The sequence below is a fragment of the Apium graveolens genome, chromosome 3 (genome assembly GCF_009905375.1).
Source record: "Apium graveolens cultivar Ventura chromosome 3, ASM990537v1, whole genome shotgun sequence".
NCBI classification, from domain to species: Eukaryota; Viridiplantae; Streptophyta; class Magnoliopsida; order Apiales; family Apiaceae; genus Apium; species Apium graveolens.
The window spans coordinates 22,059,538-22,073,852 of record NC_133649.1 but is presented as its reverse complement, the minus strand read 5'-3'; the positions used below and the strand labels follow the sequence as shown (position 1 = coordinate 22,073,852).

General features: G+C 35.6%; 1 protein-coding gene across 1 annotated transcript; it reads right to left on the bottom strand.

Moving 5' to 3' along the window:
• Positions 1-5,675: 5,675 nt before the first annotated feature.
• On the bottom strand, positions 5,676-10,964 carry LOC141711968 (uncharacterized). The gene is made up of 6 exons (XM_074514710.1): positions 10,711-10,964; positions 9,250-9,420; positions 8,190-8,393; positions 7,149-7,238; positions 6,903-7,022; positions 5,676-6,145 (listed from the first exon to the last, which is right to left on the bottom strand). Exons 1-6 carry the CDS (start codon positions 10,924-10,926, stop codon positions 6,110-6,112), a joined length of 837 nt encoding a protein of 278 aa, XP_074370811.1. The 5' UTR covers positions 10,927-10,964; the 3' UTR covers positions 5,676-6,109.
• Positions 10,965-14,315: the final 3,351 nt, after the last annotated feature.

Genomic DNA, 14,315 nt, shown 5'->3' with positions numbered 1-14,315 from the left:
GCTCCACCGACTTTTAGATGAAGATGCTCCTCGGCCTACTCATATGTCTCCTGAAGTATCTGATGTCGCTTCAGAAATTTCCTCGAATACAATTAGTGAAAGCAGTTATGACTTGGACACAGATATAGAAACCCATGGCGAAGACTTGGAAGTTACAGACCATGAAGATGATATATATGCAGATCATGATGATGATGTCAAATCTGCTGTTAGCTGGACTGATGATGATCATAAAAATGTCATTAATCTGGGGAGTTCTGACTTGGAAAGAAACCAACGTCTAGAGAATCTGATTGCAACTAGAAGTTTACGGAAAAGCATGAAGACTATGGCAGAAAGGAACTTAATAGACTTGGACGGTATAGACCGTCCTCACAATGTTGCACACATATCAACAGCAAGACGCAATCCCTTCGATCTTCCTGATGATCTTAACTTTAACGTGCCTGACTCTGCACCATCTATAATGGCACCAAGGAGAAGTCCGTTTGACCTTTCTTATGACCCAGGTGAAGAAAGAAATTATCTGATAGGTGATGATTATGAACATGTTGTCACACTTCAACCAAAAGTTCCCCCCTTCTTGCGAAGGACTGAAACTTTCACTGCTGGTCCATCATCACTTGGGACTTCTAGACATGATCACAATTTCAGACCAAATTACGCCCATCAGAGAAAATTAAGCACGGTTAGTGAATCCAAAGCGAGTTCTGAACCTGAAACAGAGTCACTTGGCTCAGTTGAAGAGTTGGAAGATAAGATACCTGTTGAAGAAGATGATTCTCGAGAACCTGTGGTGACCACTATTGCCGAGCATCCTTCTGAAGAGGTTGGGCATGGAAGTGAGTCCTCCGAAGATGATGACATAGTCGAGTCAACTGAAGCCGAGAATAAAGATGCCACACCTGATGATATTAATCTTAATTTGAGAGATGTTGACAATTCTCTAGAAAAAGTTTCAAGATTGTCTGAGACAGCTGTTGCAGAGACCCATATGGAAGGTGATACAAGTGAAGCTAATGAAGTTGTAACACCGGATGGCAGTAGCTCAACATCACTGTATGAAGAACATGAAATTGTATTTAATGAGAAAGAAGGTGAACAATTGTCACATTTTAAGCCAACTATGGAGAGCTCAGATGCCGAAAGCACCAGTCGATCGGTGGATGACAATCACCATAAGGAGCCTGTTTATGATTCCAGCCCCACTGCACGTCTTTCTTCCTCCTCTATAGGTTTTGATCATCAGGTGGAGATTGTCGAAACCAACTCGCCTCCAGTGTCAGTTGAGCATACTATTTCCGCTGCTAACAATGAATCTGATGTCAGCAATCAGATTACTGAGAAAGATACTCCTGCTACGGAAACAAGTGAGAAGTTGGTTTCTACACATCATCAATCTCCTTCTAAAAACCACAGTGCCATACACTCAGATAAAGAGCTGTCTGTGTTAGATCAGTCTGTGGCTGAATGCTCTCCAGTTAAACATAAAGAACTGCAGGTACATAATAAACTTGTATACATTATTTTATTCATTTTATGTGGTTAATTTTCTCTGGAGCCATCATGCAAGCGGACCAGTCAGTTCCCATTGCTACTTGTGTAGGGCACTTAAACTATTCAACTCATAAATCAAAGTGTGTTGGTAGTATATTAGCTCTGTTCATAACTATATTGCTCACTGCAATTTTTGAGCTACCTGTACTACTCACAGCACTGCCGACACTATTTAACACAGCAATTACTGTACTGGACTAACTATTTCTAGATTACTACAGCAACACAACAATTTAAAGGTACTCCATGCAAATTAAAAAGAACATTTTCTCTAAATAAGTTTCCTCTGTTATAGCCTAATAATATACTAGAGCTTAGATCTTCATTTTTCATAGCGTTTCCACATACTGTAGGATTGAAGCCACTTCCATGTAGACCATGTAAATACTTGCACTAACTAAAAATTTCCTTTGATCCTTAAAATCCTACATAGGAAAATACTTCAGTTCTTTGTTCAGATTTAATTTGTCTAATTTGCAATAGTGGTCCACTTATTCGGTTCCAATTGTTATTCTTTTGATGTTGAGCTGGATTGCTTTCTCAATTTTGTGAGTTGCAGTTACTTATTTGGTTGACATTTCCAGTCTCTAGAATTAGACTTTTTACTTGAGAGCAAGCTTTTTAGTATTTTTACTATTTTAAAATGCTATTAGAATTGCTAATATATTAAAATAATCAAGCTACTAACTGAAAATTTCTTTCACTTCTTAAAATTGTACATAGGAAAAATCTTCAGTCTTTTATATAAATTTAATGATTTGAAATAGAGGCCTGCTTACACATTTTCAAATGTTATTCTTCCAATCTTGAGTTTGATTGTTTTTTAATTTCAAAGAGTTGCAGTTACTCATCTGGTTGGCATTTTTATAATTTTATTTTTAGACTCGAGAGCAAAGCAAATAACTCCGCAACATTTCAAAATGCTATTAGAGCGGATATAAGAATCAAGAAAGTTATCATAGCAGGCAAACTTCTCATTAACAAAAGTAATAACCAAGAAGGCAGATTACCTGCAGGCAAATGGTTCATTGTTTATTCTAAATCTTTTTGTCTCCTTGATGCAGACCTGTATTTATTTGCTCCCTTATGTATTGATTACCTTGTGCCTCTTCTGTTTAATCCTTAAATAAGATATACTACCCTTATGTTAACAAAGTGTTATGAATAAGGGAATGGAAGCATATCAATAGAAAAAGAGATTCCCTTGTGCCGCCTCTTATGTTGAATTTTAAACGAAACTACCCATAGGTTATAGAAGTCAAAGTGTCATGAATAAGGAAATGGAAGGACAAAAACAGAAGAAGACACAAGTTTTCATTTCTGCTTTTGTCTATGGCTTATGGTTATTGTTTGTGTATGACTTGCAGTATGGAGTAGGTGTATTGAATATACATTTGATAATCACTTATCCTCTATGTGGTTTTCTTTGGTAACTTGTACCTCTAGACTGCTGTTGCCTAAAAAATCGTCTGTACTCATACTTATGGTGACTAATACGCTAATTTATGCAAGCGATATGCTACAGTTTATGCTTAAGCCTATAATAACAGATTTTATAAACTGAAAGGAAAGAACTTTATTTTAGCAAATAGAAAAAGGTTGGAACTTTTTGAGTTGTTTCTAGACGTAAATCTGGCCTCCTTACAGAGTTTGCTTTGTACTATGTAGTACTTTCATATCCCTAAAATTATATTCCATAAAATTAACACTATCAACTACTAAATATAAAGCTATTCAATGAAGTTTTGCTTGGTTTTACGCATGCAAGATAATATGCTTACTACTTTATAATCTATTTACTACTTCTGTAACCAGATAACAAGTGCTGTTATCTGGTTACAGAAGGAACTGAAGGAGTTGCAAAGATCAACTAAATTAAAATGAAAAGTTTTTTAGTCACGGAATAAAGTTTAAGGATGGAATTGTTTTCAGATTTTATAGTTGCAGAGTATCTTGTAGAAACTGAGCATGTCTGATTTTTTATTAATTTCTTATAATGATATAAATCTAAAGCAGGGTTGTGGCTATTTGTGGTTAAGTCTACTATTATACACTTGTATTCACAGTTTGTTGTTTAGATAGTAGTTGGTTCTTTCTGGTTAAAGATCATTTAGTTTATACCTTATGGTGTTACTTTTTATTACAGGATCCTGCCAAATGTGTGAATGTCTCTGAAGCACAAGAGGTTGCTAAAGAAATTCAAGATAAAAGCGAACCTACAACCTCCGAAGCCGCATCCACGCAGTCGCAGTCTGAGATTTTAAAAACAGAAGCAACTCCAGATCGGCCAGATTCAGAAAATAACATATCACGTGATGGAAATTCTGATACTACATCAACTAGTGAAAAACCGCTCCTTGAGAAAACTGGCTCCGAACCTGCTGATTCAGAAGAAGTGCCAAGTCAAAATGCTGGGGAGACGATTTCTGACATGTCCATTGGGTCTGAAACTGTCAAAGATAAAGAGTCCTCTTATAAGGAAGATGAACATACGGGCGATGGATCACGTGAGTCAGAGATATCCCCCCAAAAAGATAACATATCACATATCGGAAATTCTGATACAATATTAATTAGTGAAAAACCCCTCCTCGAAAAAACTGGCTCCGGACCTGCTGGTTCAGAAGAAATGCCAAGTCGAAATGCAGGAGACAAAACTTCTGACATGCCTGTTGAATCGGAAACTGTCAAAAATAAAGAGCCCCATTACGAGGAAGATGAACATACGGACCATGGATCTGGTCAGTCGGAGATATCTCCCCAAGGTCGGCCAGGTCAGCAGGCTGAAGTTGGGTTGCTAGTTGCCGAAGCACAATCTCTTGAAGATGTCAAATCAGCCTTAAAACAAGTTGATGGAGTGGAATTTAAGAAACCCCCTGATCTGTCACCAGAAGAAACAAAAGATAGTTATTCTGCACATGAATTGCTACATAGAAATTCAGTTTCTGATGCCTCGGAGTTATCAAGGTCAGTTCAAGACAGTAATTCAGAACAACATCATGAAGACACATTTGATAAAAGGAGCCTTCCTGATTCCAATATTGATGAACCAAGACAATCACCACAACCAAAATCATGGTGGAGTCGCTTTAGTAATGAATGATGGCGAAACAACTGAATGAAAGTTAAAGAATCGGGATATTTAAACTAGAACTGGGGTTCCATTAAAGGGAATTTTCTTTTTGGCTGAGCTCCAAGTCATAGCAGCCCCCACCCCTGTGATTCAGACGGTGAGTGAGAATGGAACATAAAAAGAAATCATTGTTCAGCCACTTGGATCTTTTGGCCTTTGGTAAAAAGGGACACAATTTCGGGCTCCTTATGTTTCTATCAGGGTTTGGCTGTTGTACAGACTGGTAATCTTTTTGCCAGACTGACTATACTTGAGATATATCCCCTCTAAGATGAGTATTGGTTTGATATTTTGGACTTGAAACTTTCATCCTATTTGCTCCTTATTTGGCAGCTCCGTTGAATAGCAGTGACCCTTCCAATCTGTATATAATACTTCTTACTGTAAACAGATGTAGACAATGATCTTCATTTTAAAAAAAAAATGTAGATCTTTCTTCCATATCCCGTTGCATATCTCGTCAAACTGCTGGGCTTTTCCAGTGGCATGCATACCTCGATGGTTATATGGACTTTTAGGAAATCAGCAAGAGTCAGGTTTATTGTATGCAAGCTTGGCTTGGAAAGCACCTTGCGGAGAATGCAAGGCAACGTGTGAGCCAAATAACCAATTAATCAGTGTTCTTTTAAAGAATGGTAAAGCTTCATCTTAATTATGTCATAATATCTTCATTATTTGAAAAAAAAAATCTCACTTCTACCATACAGCTGGTCATAGCACAACATATACAGTTGGTTTGAATTTACATGGTCATGGCGAAGGGATTGGGAATTAACTTGTTCAATATGGTATGCCTGAATCATCCTCAACCTTGTAAACCTTAGATCGTGTAAATATTAAATATAAAGAAATCAGATATGGTTTTATCTCCGACTGTGCCTTGTGCAGTAGACTCCCTACGGGCTCATGAGGTCCATGTCATCTCACATGGAAGAGGGGTGGGGTTAGAATTGCTTTTGCTATGTTAGAATATATATAAAATATCTATTCTTTTTTGGGTAATGTAATAGGTAGAAATCTTTGATTGTTCACCACAGACGCAAGCATAGATAACATTTTACAAGGCAACAGCGATAGTCAAAGAGAAACTTCACCAGCCTATAATCTTTGATTGTTCACCACAGACGGCAGAGATAACATTTTACAAGGCAACATCGATAGACAGAGAAACTTCACCAGCCTATATTCCTTTGTTTCACAACTGTTGTTGCATCTTCAAATTCTTTGGTGCCACATCTGTCCACTTCTAGTCATTCTATTTAATCTCTGGATAAAGTTGGGTGTTCACCAAAAAACAACCCTGGTAACATCAGCATGCTGGCAGTGAAGTTGTAACTAGTAGAGGAAATCTAAATATTAATCGGGACCAATGATTCTTTCTGTTCAAATTTGTTGTTAAAGAAAAAACAGTCGCTGCTTCTACTTCTTTGACACTGTCCCCGGGGAAGTACCAACCTGGTAAAAAACAGGGAGAATATGAACTTTTAAGCCATGTATATAGTCAGTAATGTTTTTGCTAACTTCGCTTAATGGCATAAATATTTTCAACTGATAATTACTTAAAAAATAATCAGAAAGCATTATATCTAAACTGTAGACATAATTTTATTTTGAGTAAATAAAACCAAACATACCAAGTATATTCCGCTCGTAGAGCAGGGTCTATACAAAGAATATAATAGCAACAATTATAGATGAAACCTTCAACTATATGGTAAGAGATCTTTCGATACGAACTTGATGCAATTTGCAACCTCAAGGCAAAAGCCTACTAGTTTTTGTAGCACTTATTATGGATAAATTAAGTTTACAGGTGCGATTACGGAACAAGGAAAAATAATTGAGAAACCTTATCTATGACTATAACCAGTTTACATTCAGTTGGAAATTTTGCAAGGAAGGCTTTCAGATGAGATAAATGCTGACATATAAAATAGTATGTGTCACCTCTTCAGTTGGAATTTGCAAAGAAGGATTTAGGATGAGATTTATGCTAGGCTGCTAGCCTATGAAATAGTATGTGTGATGTCCCTTACTTTAGTCTCCAAATCAATACATGTATAAAGAGAGAGAGGGAGGGTATGGAAACAGGGTGCTAGACACAATTTCTGTCTACTATATATCTAAATATATCAAACAAGGCAGACCTAAATCGAAAATTTTAACTTAATAGATGTACATGCATTGGAAGTACTGCTTAGAAGAAGTTTACATAGGTCAGAAATTGCTCATTGATCTGGGTCATGGATTCCAACATCGCATCAATTGTGTCTCTGGTAAGCTGAAACTTCACCTCAGTCTCCCCCAGAGGTGATTTGGTATAGTCTTGCAACTGCAAGGAAGAAGAAAAAGAAAAAATCTGATTGCAAAGATTTAGGAAAACGAAGAAAGCACACCGTAACTATGCAAATGAGGTCGACATTGATTACAGTATATTAAGTCATCTCGATTTGTGTACCTTAAGACTAATTACTGCCACTTTGTTTCTTCGTGCTTTGCTCTGATTGTCCAAAGTCCAAGTCATCGACTTCAGTCGATGCGGGGTTCCCTAATGGTGTAAAATAATATCATCAAAAAGCTATAGAAGAGCCGGATACTTAATTTATAATACATTTCAAAATTATTTTGAGTCTTTGACCAAAATCTAAGTAATAAGCTAATAATTGTTCAAGTAAACTAACAAAGTAATGTCCGATCAGTTTACCACTGATTCTAGGATCATATCACCTGCATGTACGAAGCTTTCTAACAGTGAAAATTAGAGACAAGGGCAACAAATTTTGTTAGCATGTTTAAGCTTCATCATCCGTCCCCTTCTATTTTAATTTCACAGATATTGTATCTATAATCATCATTTTGGGACACACAAATATGTCAAATTGACACGAATTACTCTGGAGTCTGGACTCTGGATTAAAAAAAATTATTAGGTCATTACTTTTTGAAAGTTCACAGAGGATCTTGCTAATTTGTAATCTGATGACAAATTGAATTGAGTTTGTAAAAGTAAAGATTAAATAGGAGAACATACGTGAGTTATATCATACAAATTTTTCTCCATTATATCTAGAATTTTAAAACCTAACTGGTCTGGTCCACAAACCAAAAGCTCTAACATTTAAGCAATGATATATGACTACCAAAAGCCATGCACTTGGACTATTTGTTTTTGTGTGAAAGCACACATACCGCTAACATAAAGGATTTGAGCTTAAATGTTTACTACTCAGTCTTAATTTATGCTAGTTGACTGCAGCACAAATAAAAATGACAAATATAAGATAGGCACGAAAAATAAGGTACACTCACGTACACCATGCCAAAAAGTTCATGCAAAATATCCAGAAACTATTAATATTTAAGCCCAAAGGGAGGGACGTTGAAAGATGTCGCACACAAACCTAATTATAATAAAGTAAAAATACACAAAGCAGAACATGAGGTAGCAATAAACTATGTTCAAGAAGATGAAAATTAATGCAATTGTATTACTACATACCAGATTATCAGTACCAACACCTCGTTCAAGAGGCGTGGAAACCAAAGGCGACAGATTAATATCAGTTGTAACTGGAAAAGAAGCCCCAAGATTGTTGCAACTATTATGAGCAGCGGGAAGTTCGAGAGGCCTAGATGAACAAGTGAAAGGCTGTGGCATGCCAGCTATGGTGTGGGGAGGAAATTTGGTTCTTGGCGATTGCGTCTGACAAAGTTACGCATGCACATTTCACATAAATAGATAAAAAAAATAAGGAATATATAATTAGAAGTAGGCGAAATCATTGATAAAAAAATACTGGTCTGCTTTCTTAAAATTAATTAATTAGCCAAAGAAACAACTGATCTGCTTGTTTAAAATTATCAAACTAGCTAGCATGGAAATGTAAACCACTGGAACTACCTCGAATCATGTACAACATGTACGAGTTTCAGAAACCATATACTTGTGCAGAAATATAATATATGTGTGTTATAACGTTTTCCAGACTTCTTGCATAATTGATAAAAACAAGTTATTATTAACAAGCGAAGCAACAACTTCCATCTAAAAATGCAAATAGTAGAATTACTATTTTTTTTTTGTTAAATCAAATACTAGAATCAGGTGCCCTCTAATAACAATTCCAGTAATTTAGATCAGCGTTAACATTAAATGCAAGGAAGACTTCTCCGTTAAGCTGTTATAGTGTATTGGTCGTGGTACTTCATGTAAAAGCTGCATTATGTTGTTATGATTAGATTTTCTCAGAGAATGATATTAAAATTTGATATTTAATCCATAGTTGACTCTGATTTCTCTCTTCTCCTTAGAGATATGGGTGTAAAAATCAACCCAACTGTTAATAAGCATGCAGACTGTAGCATCCACATTTATACATGTAAAAACGTTGTTCTCTTTTTCCTGTTGTGGTTAGCTCACAAAATTGCTTACATGCTTGGGACAAAAAAGTAAAGTATCCTGTCGTGCAATTAATTTACATTAGCACATGTATGTATCCTTCACAAAGTGCTTATAATTTCAACTTTTGCACATGTTTAGAAGTAATTAAAAAGGTTACCTGGGTTACAGATATATCCTCCTGCCACTGGTTCTGATATCTTTGAAATATCACAACAAGAGACCTTTGCAACTCAAGTGGCAGATCAGGTGGAAACAGCTTTAAGATATCATCAACAGAAAAGTTCTCCTGTGCGCATTTTCTGATAAGTGACCGGAGGCATGCTAAAACCTATTGTCAGAAGAAAATAATATAGATTTGTTGAAAGTTGACAGTGAAACTTAAAGATTTCGAAACAAACACCTACTTGCAACTAATGACGGATGAAAAGAAACACTTGGACCATGTTTAATGAAAAATTGACACAAACTGTAATTAAAAAGTAAGTGTGTTTAGCCACGTATCATCTACATTTCAAAAAGAAAATTCATCATTTTAGAATATTAGATAAACATCATGTGACAATAAACCATATCCTCCTACTTTTAAATAAATTTTCAAAGAAGTTGACAGTGAAACTCAAGAATTTCAAAAACAAACACCTCCTTGCATTTAAAGACGGATAAAAAGAAACACTCGGACCATATTTAATTTAATGAAAGATTGATAAAAACTGTAATTAAAAAGTAAGTGCATTTAGCCACATATCATCTACATTTCAAATCATTTTTCATCATTTTAATATAGGATGAATTTTAGGTGATCATAAACTCTACCCTCCTACTTCTAAAATAATACTAGCTTAAATCCCGTGCAGTTCCATTAATATTTAAAATTTATATATCCAATTATATAATAACTTTAATATACTTATATAAATATATAATAACTATAGATTTTTAAAAAATAATAATAAAAGAATTAGGAAGAAGCTGTGTGAATAAGTTTTGGTTGTAATTTAGCAGGATAAGAAGACTATTTTAGCAATTTAGTAGTTTAGCATGTGTATAACACTATTTATTTTTATTTTAAATAACCAAAATAAGGAAATAATTGTTGAACCAAAATATACCCCATTCCGGTTATTATAGTTTAGTATAGATAAAAATTTGCTTTGGAAGAAACTAATGAGTTGCTCAAGCGACATACATAGGTATAATATATCATATATACGGATGGAAAAATATAAACATCCAAGGAAACTTTAAATAACATCAAAATTTGATTTGGAAGCAGACTAATGAGTTGCTAAAGTGACATAGGTATAATATATCATTTTAACAGTCAAACAACAAATCAAATCAAATATACTATCGAATGCAAAAATATACTGACGGAAAAATAAAGACATCCAAGGAAACTGAGGATATGATTCAACAAAACGTAGTACAATCACACACACATACTATTACTGTATCATGATGTATTTACTACTTAAATGTAGATATTATAATTTCACAAGTACTTGTAATTGCCACATTACAATACAATTTCACAAGTACTTGTAAATTCTCGTAGAACAAAATTTTATGTATATGTTAAGCTACACATTAAAATTAATAAATACATAGTTGTGCTTACTGGGTTGAGATTAGGGAGATTAAGAAGAGACTGGAAATGGGATTTGTGGGTCAAGGAGAGGCCCGTTTTGCGACTAGTCCAAAGGGTTGTGATAAGTTGTTCCAGTTGGGTTTCAGAATTCATTAAGGCTGATAGTTTGTGGAGTTGGTGGTATAGCTGCTGCTGCTGCTGCTCCTCTCGTTCTTCCTCCATCCCCCCTGTTTCTAAACAGCTCATGCGAAGGTATGAATTAAGCCCTCGCTCCGGGGTTTAATGTAAATTTGTTAAAACAAAATTGTTACAAAATATCTTTCACGTTCACTTTAATATAAAATAATTTAATTGATCTCAAGACGGTTCATTTACATTTAGCGATTAAGAATTTGATACGTGTCATTTTATAATTAATTTTATATTTTTCTAATTAGTTTACCTTCTCTCATTAATCTTGCTCCCAAATAAAGTGCGTTCGATTTTCGGGTTGGAGGCGTTTTTACATTCCAATTCAATTATAGCAATTTAACTTTTTTTAACCCAACTCATAAAATATAATTTCGTAACCTAACTCTACCTGTCATGCATCGGTTTGAGTCGTGTTAGGTTAATTTGAACGGACTGAATGATTTTATAAAAAAAATTTGAAGACTATATATTGTCGCTCATTTCAAAATTTTAAATAAACTAAAATAAGTATAACTTAAAATAATACAATTATTCAAATTTGATCAACTTTAAAATTTTAGTAAAGCGTCATATCGTGAATCATATGTACATGCACGAAATAATGTATAATTGCATATAGTATATAGATTATATTTAAATTATCGAACAAGACACTTACATTAAATCGGGTTGGGTTTTGTTGACCAAAAAAAGATAAAATATGTATCCAACCAATTTAATTTGAATTTTTCTTAATCCAGCCAAGTTTCAGGTTTTTTTATAGGTTTAAACGAGTGAAAAGAGTTGAGCTGTGAGTGAATCATTAGAGAACTGTAGAGTTGAAACTTGTTATTATAGAGATTGAAGTTGGAGATTTGATGATGTTGATGATTGTGACTGAGAGCTTGAAGATACTGAAGTGCCGAATGTAGCTTGCACAGATTCCTTGATTCCTTCCATCAACAGAGCTGGAGGCTCATATCTGCTTTGATGAAGTTGATTCAACTTGAGTCTGGTGTCATTTGTATTTGCAATGTGTTGTTGAACCACTTCATGCAGATCCACAAAAGATTGCCTTACTTTTTGATATTTGCATCCACTGTAGTTAGATCAAATCTTGCCATCTATTCTGCAAAGGTCTTGAATTTTGATTTGATCTCAACTTGTGAAAGGATAATCTCATCCATCTTCTCCCTCACCATCTTTATGAATTTATCTTGATGACCAGTTAAAGTCACGTGCATTGCTTTACCAAAAAGGTGAAAAACCTTGATTTGAGCCTTGCAGACTTCATTGAATGCATCATACACTTCCTTTGGAGTGAGGATCTTGGCATTACTCCCTAATATGATGTCATATTCCTCTCTGAACCTTGACAAGACCTCATCTATCTCCAAGATGAAGTCCTTAGACAGCCAAACATCCATATTGCCATCTTGCTCAGCTTCATTCATTATCTTCTACTTTTGCTTTTCAACATCTTCATTATAAGTGAGCATAATTGTCTGATAGCCTTGATTTGTCATATCTGTAGTGAGCAGATGTTGTGTGATGTTTGCAAGGCCTGAGAGTTGATCAACCAGAAGGTCATCCACTGTGTTTGGTTGGAATTGAGCATTTTATAACCATTGTTGGATTGGGTGAGAGTGTTGTTGTGTAGGGTTGGATGTTGAATGAATATATGTACGTTGTGAAGTGGAGGGTAGATCTCCAATAGAACCACATGTGACAAATGCCACAGTTTGACTCACAGGTTGAACCGTGGTTATGAAAGTTTGTTGTTCTCCACTTGTGGTGGGAACCTTCATTGGAATTGGAGGGGATTTAACTAGGTTACTATTATGTACTCTAGTCTCAAACCCTTGGTCATTTTGCAGTGAGCTTGCACTTGAATGTGCTAAACTTGCCTCCCCAATAGCATGATCATTGACAATTGAACTCCTGAATTCAATTGTGAGTGCAATCCCAGCTAGAATTTTGAGGGGGGTTGTTCCTGTAAGAGGAACCTCCAATTGAATTAGAGAGGATTTAGATAGTTCCCCCTCAGGAGTACTACCCTCAAACCTTACAACCTGTGAAGGCTGATTTGTACATGAAGGTGCATTGGAAACTATCACAGGGTCTTCAGTAAAAACTGATGAAACCCCTGTGTTTGTGTTTGTGTCATCAAGGTCTACCCCAACATGTAACCACTCACCAACTAAATGTGGTTCCTGGGTGGTGAGCACATTTTCTTGAACCATGTCACTTGATGTTGGCAACTCTTGAGAATCAGATTCAAGAGTTTGATTAAATGAAGAAGAAATTTGAGAAATTAGATATTGAATCTCATAATTAAGTGTTGGTAGCTCCCCTTGAGTAGATGAGGGAGCTTCAAAAGATGTGCTATATTTGTGTGTGTCATCCTTATTTCTTCTTTCATACACTTGAATTTGTTCAAGTGTTGGTGCAGACTCTTTACAAGGTGCGCTAGGGAGAGTGCTCTTTTCAATAGAGACGCCTTGTTGAGAGGATGCCTCTAGAGTCTGTTTAAGTCTCTGTTTTACAACTGCATCCTGTTGGGAGGGTGCAGAGGTGGCTTGAGTGGTCAACTCAGTTTGCTTTGCCTTCTTTGTTTTCTTGACCAAGGGTGACTCTTATTATGTTTGGTCCTCACAACTCTCATTTATTACTGTTAAAGGTGCATGGTTTCTCTTCTTTTTACGCACTTCACCCATTTGAGAGGATGAAGTGGTTGGTTTCCTAGCTTCTAGTGGTACAGAAAGAAGTGTTTCAACTTGGGAAGGCCCCTGTTGGTTGTCCTATAATTTTACTTCTACAGGGATAAGGGCCATTGATATACTAGGTTCAATATTAGATCTCATGTCAGGCATAGGGTAAGGGTAAGTCTTGAATCTCTCCATTATAAATGGAGTGATTTTAAGGCTTACATGTACCTTATTTTTAGTAAGAAGTGAACCAAATAGAACTTTGGAAACTTGCTTACAATTGCCTTTTTAATACTATCTATACCATTAAGCATATGAATGTCATACACTTTATGATTTAAAGCAGACATTATAAATCTAAGAAAGAAAATTTCCTTACCTCTTGTAGCTAGGGGCATTGTGATCCTGGTGCTAAGTTCTTACATGATCAATAGACCAACATTCAAGTATCTGTTGTGAGCTATGGAGAACACCAGCTTCTGAACGACACTTGATATGTTGTCATATCCTGTCTTTCTGCAAGTAAAAGCCCTTATGATAGAATCAAACAAGAAAGACCATTCCCTCCTTAGGTACTTCTTGTTCAGGCTAGCCATGTTGATTCTTTCACTACAGTCGATGCAGTCCATGAACTCATCTAGCTCATCCTTTGTTGGAGCCTCCACCACATTATCAGTTAAATGCCCAAAGCTTGATTCACATCTTGCTCATTAAACTCCACATGTTGGCCACCAATAGAGCAGTTCACTACAATAG

Coding starts and splice junctions, on each gene's coding strand:
- LOC141711968 (XM_074514710.1), bottom strand. CDS start 10,926: ATGAGCTGTTTAGAAACAGGGGGGATGGAGGAAGAACGAGAGGAGCAG. Junction 9,421..10,710: donor ATCTCCCTAATCTCAACCCA/GTAAGCACAACT, acceptor TTCTGACAATAG/GTTTTAGCATGCCTCCGGTC. Junction 6,146..6,902: donor ATGAGCAATTTCTGACCTAT/GTAAACTTCTTC, acceptor GTTTTTTACCAG/GTTGGTACTTCCCCGGGGAC.